We start from the raw sequence: 14676 nt of genomic DNA, 5'->3' as shown, positions 1-14676 counted from the left end.
CGCTTGTAATGATTGTTGAATTCCAAGCTTCTCCAGCAGTGCGAAGAAATACGAACGACATTGGAGAGCTAAAATGTGGTAGGTCGAGTTCGGTTGTTTTAGTCTAAACCTGGAAGGTAGCCAAGGCCGATTAACTGCATAAGGGTTTCCATCTATAAGTGTCATCTTTATTGAATTTTGTATTTGAAGAGGAAGTATCCAAGTTGGTCTTGCTGAGTGATTTTGGTACTCCATTAAAACTAAAAAATTTGTATTTTGGTTTACGTTGGCTTTGCGATGGAACTTTCTTTTTGATATCAGAACTAATGTAGGACTTTGGCCTGACGTAGCCGAGTGGTTAGAAGAGTGAGTGCAGTTGCACGAGCTCTTTGAATGGACCGGGGTTCAAGCCCGTGACTGCTATATACGATTAATGTTGTACTGATGATTTATTGTAAACTCCCATACATAAGGGTGGCTCCAAAAGTGAAGTGGGAAATTATCGACCTGTCAGTCTGACTTCAGTAGTAGGGAAAATCATGGAGGCATTGATCAAGGGTGGAATTCAGGATCATTTGGATAGAATTGAAATTCTCAAGGATACTCAGCATGGTTTTGTAAAGGGAAAATCATGTTTAACAAATCTGGTTCGCTATTTCGAAAGGGTCACTCACGAGCTGGATTTAGGGAATAATTTCGACATTGTTTATTTAGATTTCAGCAAAGCTTTTGACTCAGTCCCACATGAGCGGTTGCTTTATAAGCTGGAACAGGTCGGAATCACTGGGAAAATCCTTAGATGGATAGAAGGATGGCTTCAGGGCAGGAGGCAGAGGGTTGTGATAAATGGCTATTCCTCAGATTGGGTTGATGTAAGAAGTGGGGTTCCCCAAGGATCAGTATTAGGACCACTGTTGTTTTTAATTTTCATAAACGACATTGATGAAGGGATAGAGGGCGTGATGTCTAAATTTGCAGATGATGTTAAAATTGGTAGAGTAGTTAATGATCACTGTCAAGCTGAGCTTCTTCAGAGAGACCTAGATAGACTTCAAGAATGGTCAGAAAAATGGCAGCTGTGCTTTAATCCAACAAAGTGTAAGGTATTACACCTGGGAAACAGTAATCCCAAAATAACTTATTCACTTGGTGGAGTTCAACTAAACCCAGTACTGGAGGAAAGGGACTTGGGTGTTACGATACGGTCAGACATGAAATTCTCTGAGCATTGTAAACAGGTTGCAAGGAAGGCCCATGGTGTCCTATCGATGATCTATCGAACTTTTGCAAGTAGAGATAGGGACGTGATAATCCCATTATATAAGGCCTATGTTAGACCACACTTGGAATACTGTGTTCAAGTATGGAGACCGCACCTAAAGAAAGACATCGAGCTTCTTGAAAGGGTGCAAAGAAGGGTAACTCGCCTGGTGAGATAGGCAAAAGGGCGTCCTTATGAAGAAAGACTTCGAATATGTGGGTTGCAGAGTTTGGAAACTAGACACCTTAGAGGAGATTTGATTGAGGTGTTTAAGGCTCTGAGAGGCATCAGTAAACTGAATGAGGACAAAATTTTCAAGATTATAAATGATGCTAGAACTAGGGGACATAAATTCAAGTTACGCGGGGAAATGTTTAGATTGGACTGCAGGAAGTTTTATTTTAGCCAGCGAGTTATAAATTACTGGAATAAGTTGCCTTCATGGGTGGTAGAGGCCGACAGTTTGGGGAAATTCAAAGGTCATCTGGATAGTACTTTCGGGTAAGGGAAGCACATAGGATGATAGGATTAATTTCCTTTTTATTTAATTTTTAATTTCATTTTATTATTTTTATTTCTTTATTAATTATTATTATTTATTTAATTTTTGTTTTTATCATTGTTTTGTTCGGATTTTTTTTTTTTTTTTTTTTTTTTGGCTGGTGCAGCATAAGCCATAGGCTTTCTTGCACCATACGGCCGTTACTAATACTAATACTAACTCCACTGACCTGATGGTTGTGCCGAGGTATAAACAAGAATATATTTTTTAAAGATATTGAAGAAGAGTTGCATTCAAGAAAGAAACTGTGGTAAAAAGTATCTGAAGGCTATAAACAATTCATGTACGTTTTCAAAAGCTCCTGGTAATTGATTTTCTTGATCAATGCAGTAAGTTTGAATTTGTTTGAAGCTAGGTGAAACAGATTACCGCTATAAAGCCATTGAAATTGCTTGATCGATTTATTGTAAACTGATCTTCGTAGAAAGAGCCAAACTCTATTGCAGAAGAGGGTAGATCAATGCGGGGATTGGATTTACGAGTACCAGCAACATTTTGAATTAATCTTGGATAACACTGATAGTCGGGTAAAAATCTTCAAGTTCCTCTTAAAGAAAGGTTGCAGGAAGTTGTTTCAAGGTCTGTGAAATTTGGCTGAAATTTAACAATGTTCTAGTCTCAGAAGAAGACAGGGTTGGCTCTTTGAATGTTTTTTTATTGGATTTATAAGAAGAAATGCATTTCTTAAAGATGGTCAGTGTATTAGAATCTTGCAGCTTAAATTCTGTGATTCACACGAAATCCGAATCAACTTGAAAAAGACCTTCAGTAGGATAAGTTTTCGGAGATTTAAATCACCAAGAATTACACATTTTGTAATTCTGAAGAAATTAAAAAAAACTTAATATTAATGGTGATATTCCAAAACTATTTAGAGTTGCCTCACCAATGAATCCTTTCGCATTCTCCAAAAATTACATGACGCTGTTTTTTCAAAGAATTAGACGTTAGTTAATTAATTATCAAGCGTGTTGTCTACTCCATCTAAGTAGGGCAGTCACCTGCTGTTTACTTTCGGTGGCAAAGGTCCTTTCATCACTTATTCTCCGTTCTGTCATACAATCTAATTCGCGTGCAACATCTTGCCACGCTGTCCATGTTTCTGGTATTAGAGGTGTAATCCTTGTAACTCCCTACGGGACTTGATTACTGCGACACCGTGAAGGAGACTAACGACACGAGGGGGATCATAGGAGAGAGATAAATGATTCGGTCGACGAGCGATACTTATGACACAACGCGCGGGAGTGAAAGGTCAATCGCTGACGCATGTTCAGTGAACGCAATAAGATATGCCCTCGCGGGGTAGCACAGTGGGTCTAAAAGACTTCAGTTCGAATCCCGTAAATGACGCGAGGAACTTTTACGGGCTTATTTCACACCGTGGCCGAGTTAGTCGGTCTCACGCGAGGACACCAATCCTTATCCCTCGGAAGAGATGACACACCTAGCTGAGTCCTCTATAGCAGAAGGACAGCTGTACTTCTCGTCAACCTTTCAAGAAAACCGCAGAAGTTGGCAGCCATCAGGATTAAAACTCACAGGGGCTTAATTTGAAGGATTTAATGGTTTAACCTCATCATGATAGACTGGTCAGTGTTTCTGACAGCAATTGCATTTCTCTAAATGAGCGATGCTCAGCTCAACAGCTATTTTGAAACCAGAAACATGAGCGCATACACTGGTGAAAGAATGTATTAAACAGTTTCCAGCAAAGTTAGTGGAGGCGTTTTGAGAATTTCTGATACAAAACTAAGACATACGCGAAGAGCAATCGGAATATCAGATAGAAGCGGTTATGACATTCAGGTGTAGAGGAAGGTACCAAGAATGGTATCAGTACATTTTGGGGTAAACAAAATATTCTATAAAAAGAGATATGGTGGGATATCTTTTCTCTCACGCTAAAATTTGTGATGTGATAGGTATGGCCTTATGAATCCTAGGATTTAAGTTTCATCGAGTGTGGGGGAGGATAAATCTTTTAATGTGAACAATATTTAAGAACGCTCTTGAAATTTTCTCCCGGATTAAACTATGGCATTTTATTTCAATTTTTTAAATATGATTACAGGCCTAAATGTAATAATTACGATGTGCACAGCGTTAGAATGCCTTCTAAATTTAAGAGTGGAGTTTATCAATCCTCACTGCAAGGCATCTCACGTTTTACTTTCTAAGTAGTTTCTGATTCTCTCTCTCCTACTCCCAAAATGTGAAAATGTCTTTAATCAGAATCTAGCAGAGTGGTAGCTTCTATTCATCTACAGCTCAAGGAGAAGTCTAAAGGCTTTCCATCGATTCCTGTTGCTCAATTAGTTCATATGAAAGACGACTGGAAATGGGATTCAATTGTTCGGATATCAATTGTGAACTCTACAAATGCAATGTCTGTTGGGAATTCCTTTGATTTCTGGGTAGTTTACTGGGTATCCTTGCTCCATTTGTCTATGAGGCTACAAAGGAATTAATATTCCTCGCCGCTTTACCTTAAACCAGAGCTAATGACAAAATTTGAATACTTAAGTGTGAAACCATTCTTTCGCTGCTTAAAAGTAAACTTGAAAATTAAATATATTGTAAAGAAAAGGAAGAAGTAATTAGAAAGTAAATATCTGTGGTTTCAGATTATTACTTATCGCATCTTGGTAGAATGGTGACCCCAGGAGCGAATACAAAGAAAATCAATGTGTTGGAGTGAGAGGGTGGGGACTGAATTCAATGTTTCTAGCGTTAACAGACACGTTGATACACTGGTTGGCATGAATCATGTAGTAGAACAACACTGTTCATATCGGTATTGGTACGTAAATTATGTTTTGTATTGTTTAAAGCCCGTTTTACACAGTCATATTTTTATGACATAACTTCGAACATAAACATGGCTAATGATTAATATCTCGAAAATAAATGCTTTGGAGACAATATGTTTATAAAAATTTGTTTTCTTATTTTTAGCGGTAGAAATGCTCCTGCATTTCTTCCGTGCAGTTTTCAAACACTTTTTATATATATAATGTATTATCTTAGATGATTTAGTACACTGTTTTATGTTAACATCATTTTTAAACTTATGCAGCCTCCGATGCTAACATGAAACAGTTGATTAAACTGCGTACGTGCCACCTAAAATTTGAGGGAGAAAAATCCCTACCCAACGTTAATAAAGGAATGGTGGATGAGGATATTTTAGAAGTTCAACAAACAAAAAAAATGGTCATTAGGAGGTTGGAATCCTCCCCTCCTCTGTACCAAGGAGGGAAGGGTTCTAAATTGCGTGGGTTGGATTTTGAAGGAAAAACCTTCACCATCGGTTTTATTATAGAGAAACCACGTGCGGTAGACGTCTGTCTACTGCACGAGGAACATCTATAGACATATGTCTAGATGTTGCTATGGCGGCCATGAAGTCAGGAGCGATTGTAAAATCTAAGCAATAACACTTATTTCAATTTTAAAATTAAATTCAGCGTTATTATTCGGAATAATTCTAAAATATTTGAACGCAAAGGTTTCATTTTAAATTTGTCCTTATTCGTAATTTGACATCGATAATAATTTCGTTTAGAATGGAATGGAGGGGGCGATAGAAGAAAACTTGTCCATAATAAATTGAATGGCAGCAAGGAGTAAAAGAAGTATATTTCGAAAGCAAAATTTCAACTTCGTTTCCATTAATAAAGTTAATTGTTTTTGTTAGATCGATCATTATTGAACCAGAAGCCACATTTGGGGGGATTCGTTTTCTGAAGTGCAAGTTTCCTTCACCAGAAACAAGGATCTTTCTTTGCTCATCCATTAGGATGCTCAGTGAGAAGAGAGGTAGCACATTTCGAAAGAACCGTGTATCTAATTAGTACCTGTACCTCGAAGCACTACTGGTTTCGGAGGAAAACGCCACACATCCTTTAGAGGAAAGGTGATGAATTTCCTTCCGTTGCTGTCGTGTGTGTGTGTGTGTGTGTGTGTGACAATTTTGTTCGGGTTAAAGGTTATTTTCACGATCGAAGTGAACATCAACGAGAAGTGAATTCTAGATTCGATACTCTGATATTATAATAAAGTTTTATCCTCGTCCCGGACAACGCCCTACAAACGCATCAAATGTCAGCAATGGCGGTCTCAAGATAGTTTCATTTCTGCGAGGCCTGGACTAATTGTAAGTGACTTTTATGAGATTTTCCTGATTTCGCTCTTCTCCTCTCAGTAGTCTAATTTTTGACCAAAGATAGGCCCTTGTTTAATGTAACAAATGCAATAATTCTGTATCTTTTTGTTGTAAAAATAAAGCCAAATGTGATGTAACTGAACACCACACATTGCCCGAACAAACCAAAGAGAAGTATAAACTGTCACTTCAAGAAATAAAAGGGGTTTGGTGAATGTTTCCTGCGAGGGATTCGTTGCTCTCGCGTGCGAGGCCACACATTTTTGTGCTCTGTAGTTTTTATCCACAGTAAGTGTGTTATCGAGGAAGGTTCCACGTACAAAGCCTCCCCATAAAGAATAACTTTATACAATATGAACACAAAAGACAATCTTGTGAAACAAAGCCGAGTTTAAGGTCGCCACAATACAAAGTCTAAGTTGCTTTGACCTCCCTATCCACCTTGAGGTAAATTTTAATCCCTTGAACTGCTCTTAATCTTTCGAATATAGGTCACCACTAACAGCGTTTCCATAATGAGATCTAAAATCGAAAAATGGTAAAGAGTTCAAAGTAAATTAGATCAGATAAAGCCACTGCGCTGCGTAATTTGCAGAAAGGAAGCGGAAATTCGCATCACGTGTATTTCCTGCTGTAGGTCTTTCTCTGAATCCTGTCTAACAGTGGTTATTAAAAAGATCGGGAAGCAATCAAGAAAAAAATGGCAGTGCAGAAAAGAAACCTGAATCCTCGAATATCAATTAAGATCAATAGTAAAGGCAAAAGAGGATGCCAACTTGATGGCTAAAGCTACGACACGTTAGATAAAGAACAACTGGATGAAACTTATCAGCTACCAGTAAAAGAACTGGAAACAACACGCGCCCGCCACACCCACCTTGATCCTGTGCAAGATTCTCCCATAACCGAAATATCCACAGCCGTTAAAAATACCCTGCGTGAACAGCTTGCAGAAATCACCAAGATTCCAATGGCGTCTTTACAGTCCCTCTAACAGAGGTTCACGCAGATCCAGACTTGCATCTCCATGTTAATTTCGGACAGCAGTCATCCAACAGAGTCTGTATGGAATGAAAGCCCACTTGCGTGACCATAAGCAGTTCATCAGTGAAGTTGGAACACCTTCTAGCCAGTCTACGTTCATGGAACCTATAGTGGCTCACTCTCCTTCCCACGCAAAACCGACTGGGTTGACTGACAATCCACACTGAGTCAGTGAAAACCACAGAACCAATCCCTTGCCTCTCTCCGAGCAAAAGGTTTCAATGATTACTTCGTCCATTCCAAAACATGTGAACCAGGAAATATCCTCCAGAGCTCAAGTTTCGCTTGGCAATTCTAAAAAACGGCATGTCTAAAGTGACCAGATCCTTAGTATTCTAATCCGGGACATCGATTTAACAACACCCTCCCCCACCCTAAAAACAATATATTCACATGCAAAATATAAATTAAATGCATAAACTTATAATTATAAAATATCACACTTCTTAAGGAAAATTTAAGGGTACGTACGAAAGATGTTTCATTTGAAAACATTCTTGGCCTGGAAGAGGTTAGGGAAATCCACTTGCAGAATAGTATGACGTCACAATCATACTTCCTGCAGTTACTACTGCTGGAAGTTTCATTGCAACAATACAAATATTTGACGACAACATTTGCATTTCCGTTACATTCCATTGTTAGGTGCCGCTGTAGATTTTTTTTTTCGTATCAATAAATAAAAGTAAGCGTACCTTAACAATGCAGTTAACTGCCCGATTTGTGAAATATGGTCCCGTTTTTAAGAACGTTAGCATTATATACGTAACGCGTCTATTGCCTTCACCACGCCTGCCGCCAGCTAGCATGCAACAACTCAACTCTCAGGACGGATTTTCATGAAATTCATATTTGGACCTTTTAGAAAGATTTGTTGAGCATTCGAAATATCATTCAAATCGGACTAATAGAAATGATACAATTATTTCTTTGTCCGTCCGTCCGTCTGCATGTAATAACTCGATCAGCTATTCAGCAAGCCGGAAACTTTGCCACAAGGCCACCTTGGCCCCGTTTGCTCTCGCTTTAATGTTTCCTTAAAATTCCAGAAATTTTTAAATATATATATTACATGAGCTATGCATATACTGTAGTTGAATCACTGCACTTGCTTTTCTGATATGCTCAGAAACGAAATTTTCTCTGTTCACGCATAAATATTGTTTTGCTGTAAATCGTGATTTATTAACTTAAGCTAAAGCGCCCGAAATGAAATGGTCTGCGCACGTTAACTACCTTTTTTTTTTTTTTTTTAAACTTATATTTTTCAGTACGTGCAAACCTCAGCAATTGCGTTTTGGTGAACAGCATTTTAATCGATGGATTTTGGCTGCAGCAGCATTCTTTTAAGGAGCAGAACATGCCTGTTAATAGACTGCCCGCAACCCACTATAATTATGATGGTGGTGGCGCGGCTGCCCCACTAACCCCCTTCCCTCAAGAGGAAAGTCTGCAGCGAAAACGCTGCAGAGTTTAGTCTTCTCGCGTCCCTAGCCCTATCAAATTTTCGTGTACCCCTCGTCGCGAAGGGCGGTTTGTCTGTTGTGAGGGGAAAACCGGAGTCAATCCCGGTGAAAAACCTCACGACCACGGTTTGAGACCGCCAAACTCAATGCTGAATGCCCTTGGGAAAATTCCCATGAGGGTAGCAGCTGGAATCGAACCTCGATCAGCTATTCAGCAAGCCGGCAACTTTGCCACAAGGCCACCGTGACCCCGTATGATCTCGCTTTAATTTCCGTATTTCACATCACATTTCTCACCAGTCGCGTGGTGTCACGCGATTGCTAAACTTCCTGACATTCCATTGTGAGTCGCCGCCATAGATGTTTTGAAATCAAAAACCAAATATAGGCTATATTTTCTTTAAATAAAAATAGAAATTAAATATATTTTTCTTAATAATTCTTCAAAAGGTGTCGCAAGGATGCAAAATCGTGCTTATGGAGGCTACAAACCCAATCCTGGACGTTGTTTGTGTGTGGTGGGGGGGGGGGGAATTAAGAGGAAGTCTTTGCTTCTTATTTTGTTGTTTGTTTTTATTTAATGATAATATTAAGTATTAATATTCTTTATTTGTTTTATTCCCTATTATTTATATAGACCTCTTTTTTCTTAAACCCCCACTTACATATCTGACTTTGCTTCACAGGAGAATTCCAGATTCAAGGGAACTTCTCAATTATGTATAATTCCCTTCGGAATGGCTGAGTGTTCAAGAATAACAAACTCACAAATTAATACACAACAAAGTTTATTTACATATATACACACACAACATGAGATACAACTGAACTAGATAGCATGTAATATGACATACAAAGTTAAATAAAAGATACCTTGCATATATTATTCTAATTCCTATTTCCCTTCACTAGCTAATCTGAGTTGACCATTATATAATAAAACACTTGATTCATTCTTCTTGCCCTAACTAACTCTGTGTCCTCACCACACTGTTACAATATACTTGTAGACCAATCTTAACTTTCCTAAAGTCTCTATTTGTTATTAGACTTTCAGATAAACCAACAAATCTTCATTAATTAAACACTATATTCAGAGTTGCTCATATAACTCAATTATCTATCGTTAAAACATATTCAGAATCCCTCTTTATGAACTTTACTACCCTTCTAACACATTATAGCTATTTAATCTATTACTCATTCCTTCGTTTCCCTTGCATTATACATTAACCCTTTTTAACACAATAAACTCCGTTAGTGTATTTACTTCAGACATCATTTTACTTTCTAGTGCTCTCCCCGTTTTAATTAATTACTATACTATTTCACTATCAGTCCTTCTTGTTAACTTACAGTACTTAATATATCGCTCACCTACTTCTATCTTGTTCCTTTCTTTTCCAGGAAGGTTTCAAGCTTCCATCTTAGGCTGTCTTCTGAGAATCTCCTTCAGATAATTTGTAAGATTTTATATCTTACAACGTCTGATCACTTTAAGTATGTCGTTCCTCCTGCAAAGGGAAATTTAAGCCCTATTGGGCTGGCTCCTCCCCTTGGTCAGAGCCTATCGATCAAACCCAAGGTAGAAGAATCAGTTATGCTCAAGTGACATCTCTCTAACGTAGTCATAGCTCGTAGAACAAGCGATATCCAAATGACAGTCCTACTGTGACCCAGGTCACAACTCAGAGAGCCCCATCCATAAATAGAAACCCCGAATATGACTCGCAGTGCGAAAGTTAAGGAACTTAGAAGACGTGTACAGCATAACTGCAGTATAAACAAAAGAGAAGATTTTCGTATCAAGACTTAAGCTTGCCTACGACGCGAGCTGATAGTGTCAAAGGCCCTTTTTGAAAAGGAGTACGGGATATCTGTTGACATCAGGGTATTGACATGGACATGTGTATATGTAAAGGGCGGCACCTAGAACATTTGTTCAACTCAGCCTCGTGTCTCTGTGAAAAACAGTATCACTACAAACGGGCCAGATATGTGTGTGACGTAGGTTTGTGTTCTGTTCTGGCCTCTTGGCTACCCAGAAGCATTAGTCACCTGGACAGATGATTCTGGGTACTCGTCCACGCTACGAGAAGGTGGGCCAGTCCCAGTATATCACGTAACGTCTCTAAAAAGACTCTGACCTAGCAGGTGGGCCAGGATCCTCTGGGGGGCCCATTCCAGAGGGATTTCAGCAAAAAAAACCCACAAAGATTCACCCGTGGTGCAGGTTTTGAGAGAAGGAAGAAGAAAAAAAAAGAGAGAGGTGAGGAAAGGAATAAATAAAATAGAATAATAATATGCCTGAAAAGGTCAATAGGTTGATCTTTGATTGGTGCTTGAGGTTATGTTGCTACAGCATTAGTTGTAAGCATATCTTTTCTTCTGGGAAAGGCAGCAGCTACAAAAGCCTGGAGTGCAGACAAGTGATGTGGGGTCAGAACAAGTTGGTCAACTTGATTTATGCTGAAGGATTGGATTTCATTTCGCAGCTCATTCGTGGAGAAGATTTTGCCAATTTTCTTTGGCTCCACAGAAACAGAGGTCATTGTTTAACAGGCCTAGCTGGTGGAGTTTTTGGTTAAGGGATCCATGCCCAGTAATAAGATACAATGTTTCCAGACTAATTGTAAACCATGAGCTAACCTTGTGAGACATCCGGTAGAAAATTTCTGGTTACAGTACCAACAGTTGAATTGTCCCACCTTGTTTGCCAGACATTTATTAGCTCTTTAAAACATCCAGCGTTTTCCCTTTTATTGTCATCATTCAGCAATAGGTCTATATCCATGATGGAGGTAGATATTCCTTTTTTGAGCCAGAAGCATAAAGGTCTAATGGCAGAGTCCCAGCAATAACCTGAATTGCCGCAGTGGACACCGTTCGGCAGATGCGATGTGTTGCCCTCTGGATTGAGTTGAGTTTTTGCTTCATTTTGACGATTAACACTCTGAGGAACCAAGCTCCGGCCGCGAATGAGACTATGGGAAGGAATACCATTTTATAGTAGAGGAGCATGGTCCCCACTCATTTCTTGAAATTCTAATGATGGAGGCTGTAAACTTCCTGGATTTTTCACGGTGTTGTATGTGAGGTAGGAATGATAGCCTGTGGTCTATGATCACACCCAAGACTTGGGCGTGATCATAGACCACTTGAACTACTATAAGTATGGGAGAATCCAAGGGTCAATAAGAGAGGTGATGGTGTACAACTATTTATCGCTGAGTACTGGCAATGAGTCAATCAAATGGATTTAAAACCATCTTCGCGATCATTAAATACCAAATTGTGTGTATTCAGCTCTGTTTAATATACTTAACTCCAGATCACTTTGGAACTCGATAGGGTTAGTAACCAGTCTTTCACCAAACCTCCCAATAGTGGTTGGTGGGGACTTCAATATGCCTATCCCAACGCACGCAGCAGAACTTTCGGATCTGACCAATTTTTAGTGCGCTTACCCTCAAGAGGTTTCGAACACCACCAACAAGAGATAATCAAGCTTTAGATCTGCCAGATGCATCAATTCTATTTCTAGCCTGCAAGCTGTGAACCAATAAAGTAATAAGCTGATAATAATAAATTTTTTTGAAGAATGAAGCCATACGTGGTGTAATCACCTAAGGATTATCAGTTTCGGTTGTTGTTGGCTAATGAATTATTTTATTTCTCTTCGGTAATTTTCTTCATTGTTCAGGCTATTTGATCATCACACTAACTTTCAGTTTTGTATGTTCCTTTTTGGCCATCCAAAAGGGAACCGTGTCGGTTTCAAGTACGACTCTTCTTTGTTCAATTTGAACCCTGAAAATCGGCCAAGGATTTTTTCCATATTTTTGAAAAGGTCCTGCGTGGTTTTCCAGAATGGAAAGCAGTCCTCTGAGATACTTATGAATGGTCTTATGTTCTTGGTTGGCGCCTCTTGACTAGGATAAGACTGATGTGACTGTTTTTGTTCAGATTCATTACTTCATTTCAAAGTGGCGACCATCCATTTAAATTTCATCTATGTACAGTCTATAGACAATAACTGTCAAGAATAGGTATTAAATCGCATTTGCCATTGCTCACAATTCTGAAACCCAAAGAGAATTTTGGACATTTCTACATTTAGTTGAGGAATTTGTATAATGTTTAAGTTCTTGAATTATTGTACCCACTCCCAATAAATATATATTTAATATCTTTTTTGTTTTTCCTTTTTTTTTAGATGCATCAAAGTAATCAACGACTGCCGAGAGACAGAAGTGGATAAGGATTTTATACAGACTTCTTCGGTATAGTGTACTTATCAATAAGAAAATATTCAGTTTGAGTAAAGTCTTTGCCTAATAATCTGACCTTGTAGAAAACAAAAATGTTCACCTTGAACCCAATCCAAGAATTCGCATGGGTGACCTTCCAGTGCCTTCATTTATCGATAATGGCGTTATCAGATGAACCATCTGCGATGAGATATTTCCAATCGACCACATCATCGACAGAACCAGAAGAAACTACATTTTTCCAAAATGATTCCATCTGTGACACACTAATTCCAGAAGAAAATATTACTTATTATAGTGAACAATTTATTTCATGCCCGAAATTTTGTTTTGAAGAAGAAAACGCGTCATTGCAACCTGATGGAAGTATTATGGTAAAGCATGATGATAGAGTTGCTACTTTTCCACCTTGGAGTCATGCAACAATCAACGGATATGTGTTAATATGTTCTGCGTATCAAGAAGAAGAAGAGGAGGTGAAAAAGGAGGCCCCAGAAGTGTTCTATTTAAGTGTCACTGGCATAGGTGTGTCCGTTTTTTTCTTGGTACTCCACCTGGTTGTATTTTTTAGCATTCCGAGACTGCGGAATACACCTGGGTGCAACGTAGCGTCTCTGTGTATTGCTTTGCTGCTCGCATATTTCTCCATAATCATTGGTGGAATACATGACGTTCTAGGGACATCCTGTGTGGTAGTTGCAGAGCTTCTTTACTATTTCTTACTCAGTTCTTTCTTATGGATGAATGCAATTGCTTTTGACATATGGCACGCACTTAAGTTCAGTGCCAGAAGTCTTGGAGTGACTCAGAAGAAATTCCATTTGAAAAGGTTTCTGACTTATTCTTTCTATTCTTGGGGTCTTTCCTTGCTCATAGTTACTGTGGCAACCATACTTGACAACGTCCCTGGTGTCGAAGATAAATATCGTCCAAAATTTGGAAACGAGACTTGCTGGTTCAGTGATCAAAACTCGATATTGTATTATTTTTTGGCTCCTGTGTACACCTTAATTACGATAAATATTGTGATTTTTGCGTCATGTGCCTACATCATCAAGTCAGGCAGCGTGGCTAGTACAGGAACCCGAGATCGGTCGTTAACCAGGCATTTTCTGACTCATGTAAGGCTCGCACTGTTGATGGGGATTAGTTGGACAATGGGTCTAGTAGCAAACTTGTCCAATTCTAAAATTGTTTGGTATATTTTTGTAATCCTCAGCGTTTTTCAAGGTCTTTTTATATTTCTTGCGTTTTCTTTAACGGGTAAAGTACGTACGCTTCTTAAAAAGAAATTAACCCTTTCCACATTTACATCATCATCATCAAAAAGTACGACATGTACTTCAACAAGACTCTAATCTCCCATTTTATAGATAGACGTATACGGTGATCGGAAGATCTTAAATGGATGCGCCAAATTAGAAAATTCATATCTATGGACAGAAATGTAAAATTTTGTCTTCACAGCGCGTGGGGGTGGGAGTTTCTAATCTCTAGGTAAACGTAGAATTGCAGAAGGGAGATCTAATCAGACATCACAACGGGTCTTCACTATATTTTAAAATCTGACACCCTCGGGGATTGAGAGAGACTAGATTGTTGAAAAGTTGAGCTGTAATGACTAAAAGCTAGTACTCGTGGTTACAAATAAAATTAACAAAGTTATGGACACACAGCCGGTTTGCATCTCTTTCTAATTCATTGGGCAGTCTTCCATCCGGGCGCTGAATCAAAAAGTGTTTTCAGCAATGTGTTCTAGTTGTCGATCTTGATGAAGGTATTACTTCCTCAATCCGGGTAGAATATTTATGACAGCATGAGAAAGAAGTCACGAATCATCTTGGTATCGCACTGCTCCAGTGGATAAGTACGTCGTTGTTTTGTTTGAAGTGTCTACCGCTGCCACGACTCAAGGTTTGGACTCT

General features: G+C 38.9%; 1 protein-coding gene across 1 annotated transcript; it reads left to right on the top strand.

Annotated features, from left to right (window-relative positions):
* Positions 1 to 12909: 12909 nt before the first annotated feature.
* Positions 12910 to 14109, top strand: LOC150091465 (G protein-coupled receptor Mth2-like). Its single transcript, XM_090368528.1, has one exon. The coding sequence runs from the start codon at positions 12910 to 12912 to the stop codon at positions 14107 to 14109; it is 1200 nt and encodes a 399-aa protein (XP_090224654.1).
* The last annotated feature ends 567 nt before the right edge of the window (positions 14110 to 14676 follow it).

This window comes from Mastigoproctus giganteus, chromosome 1, assembly GCF_048544385.1.
Source record: "Mastigoproctus giganteus isolate SK-2022 chromosome 1, ASM4854438v1, whole genome shotgun sequence".
Taxonomy (NCBI): Eukaryota; Metazoa; Arthropoda; class Arachnida; order Uropygi; family Thelyphonidae; genus Mastigoproctus; species Mastigoproctus giganteus.
The sequence above is the reverse complement of the archived record's forward strand: the minus strand, read 5'-3'. Positions and strand labels throughout refer to the sequence as shown.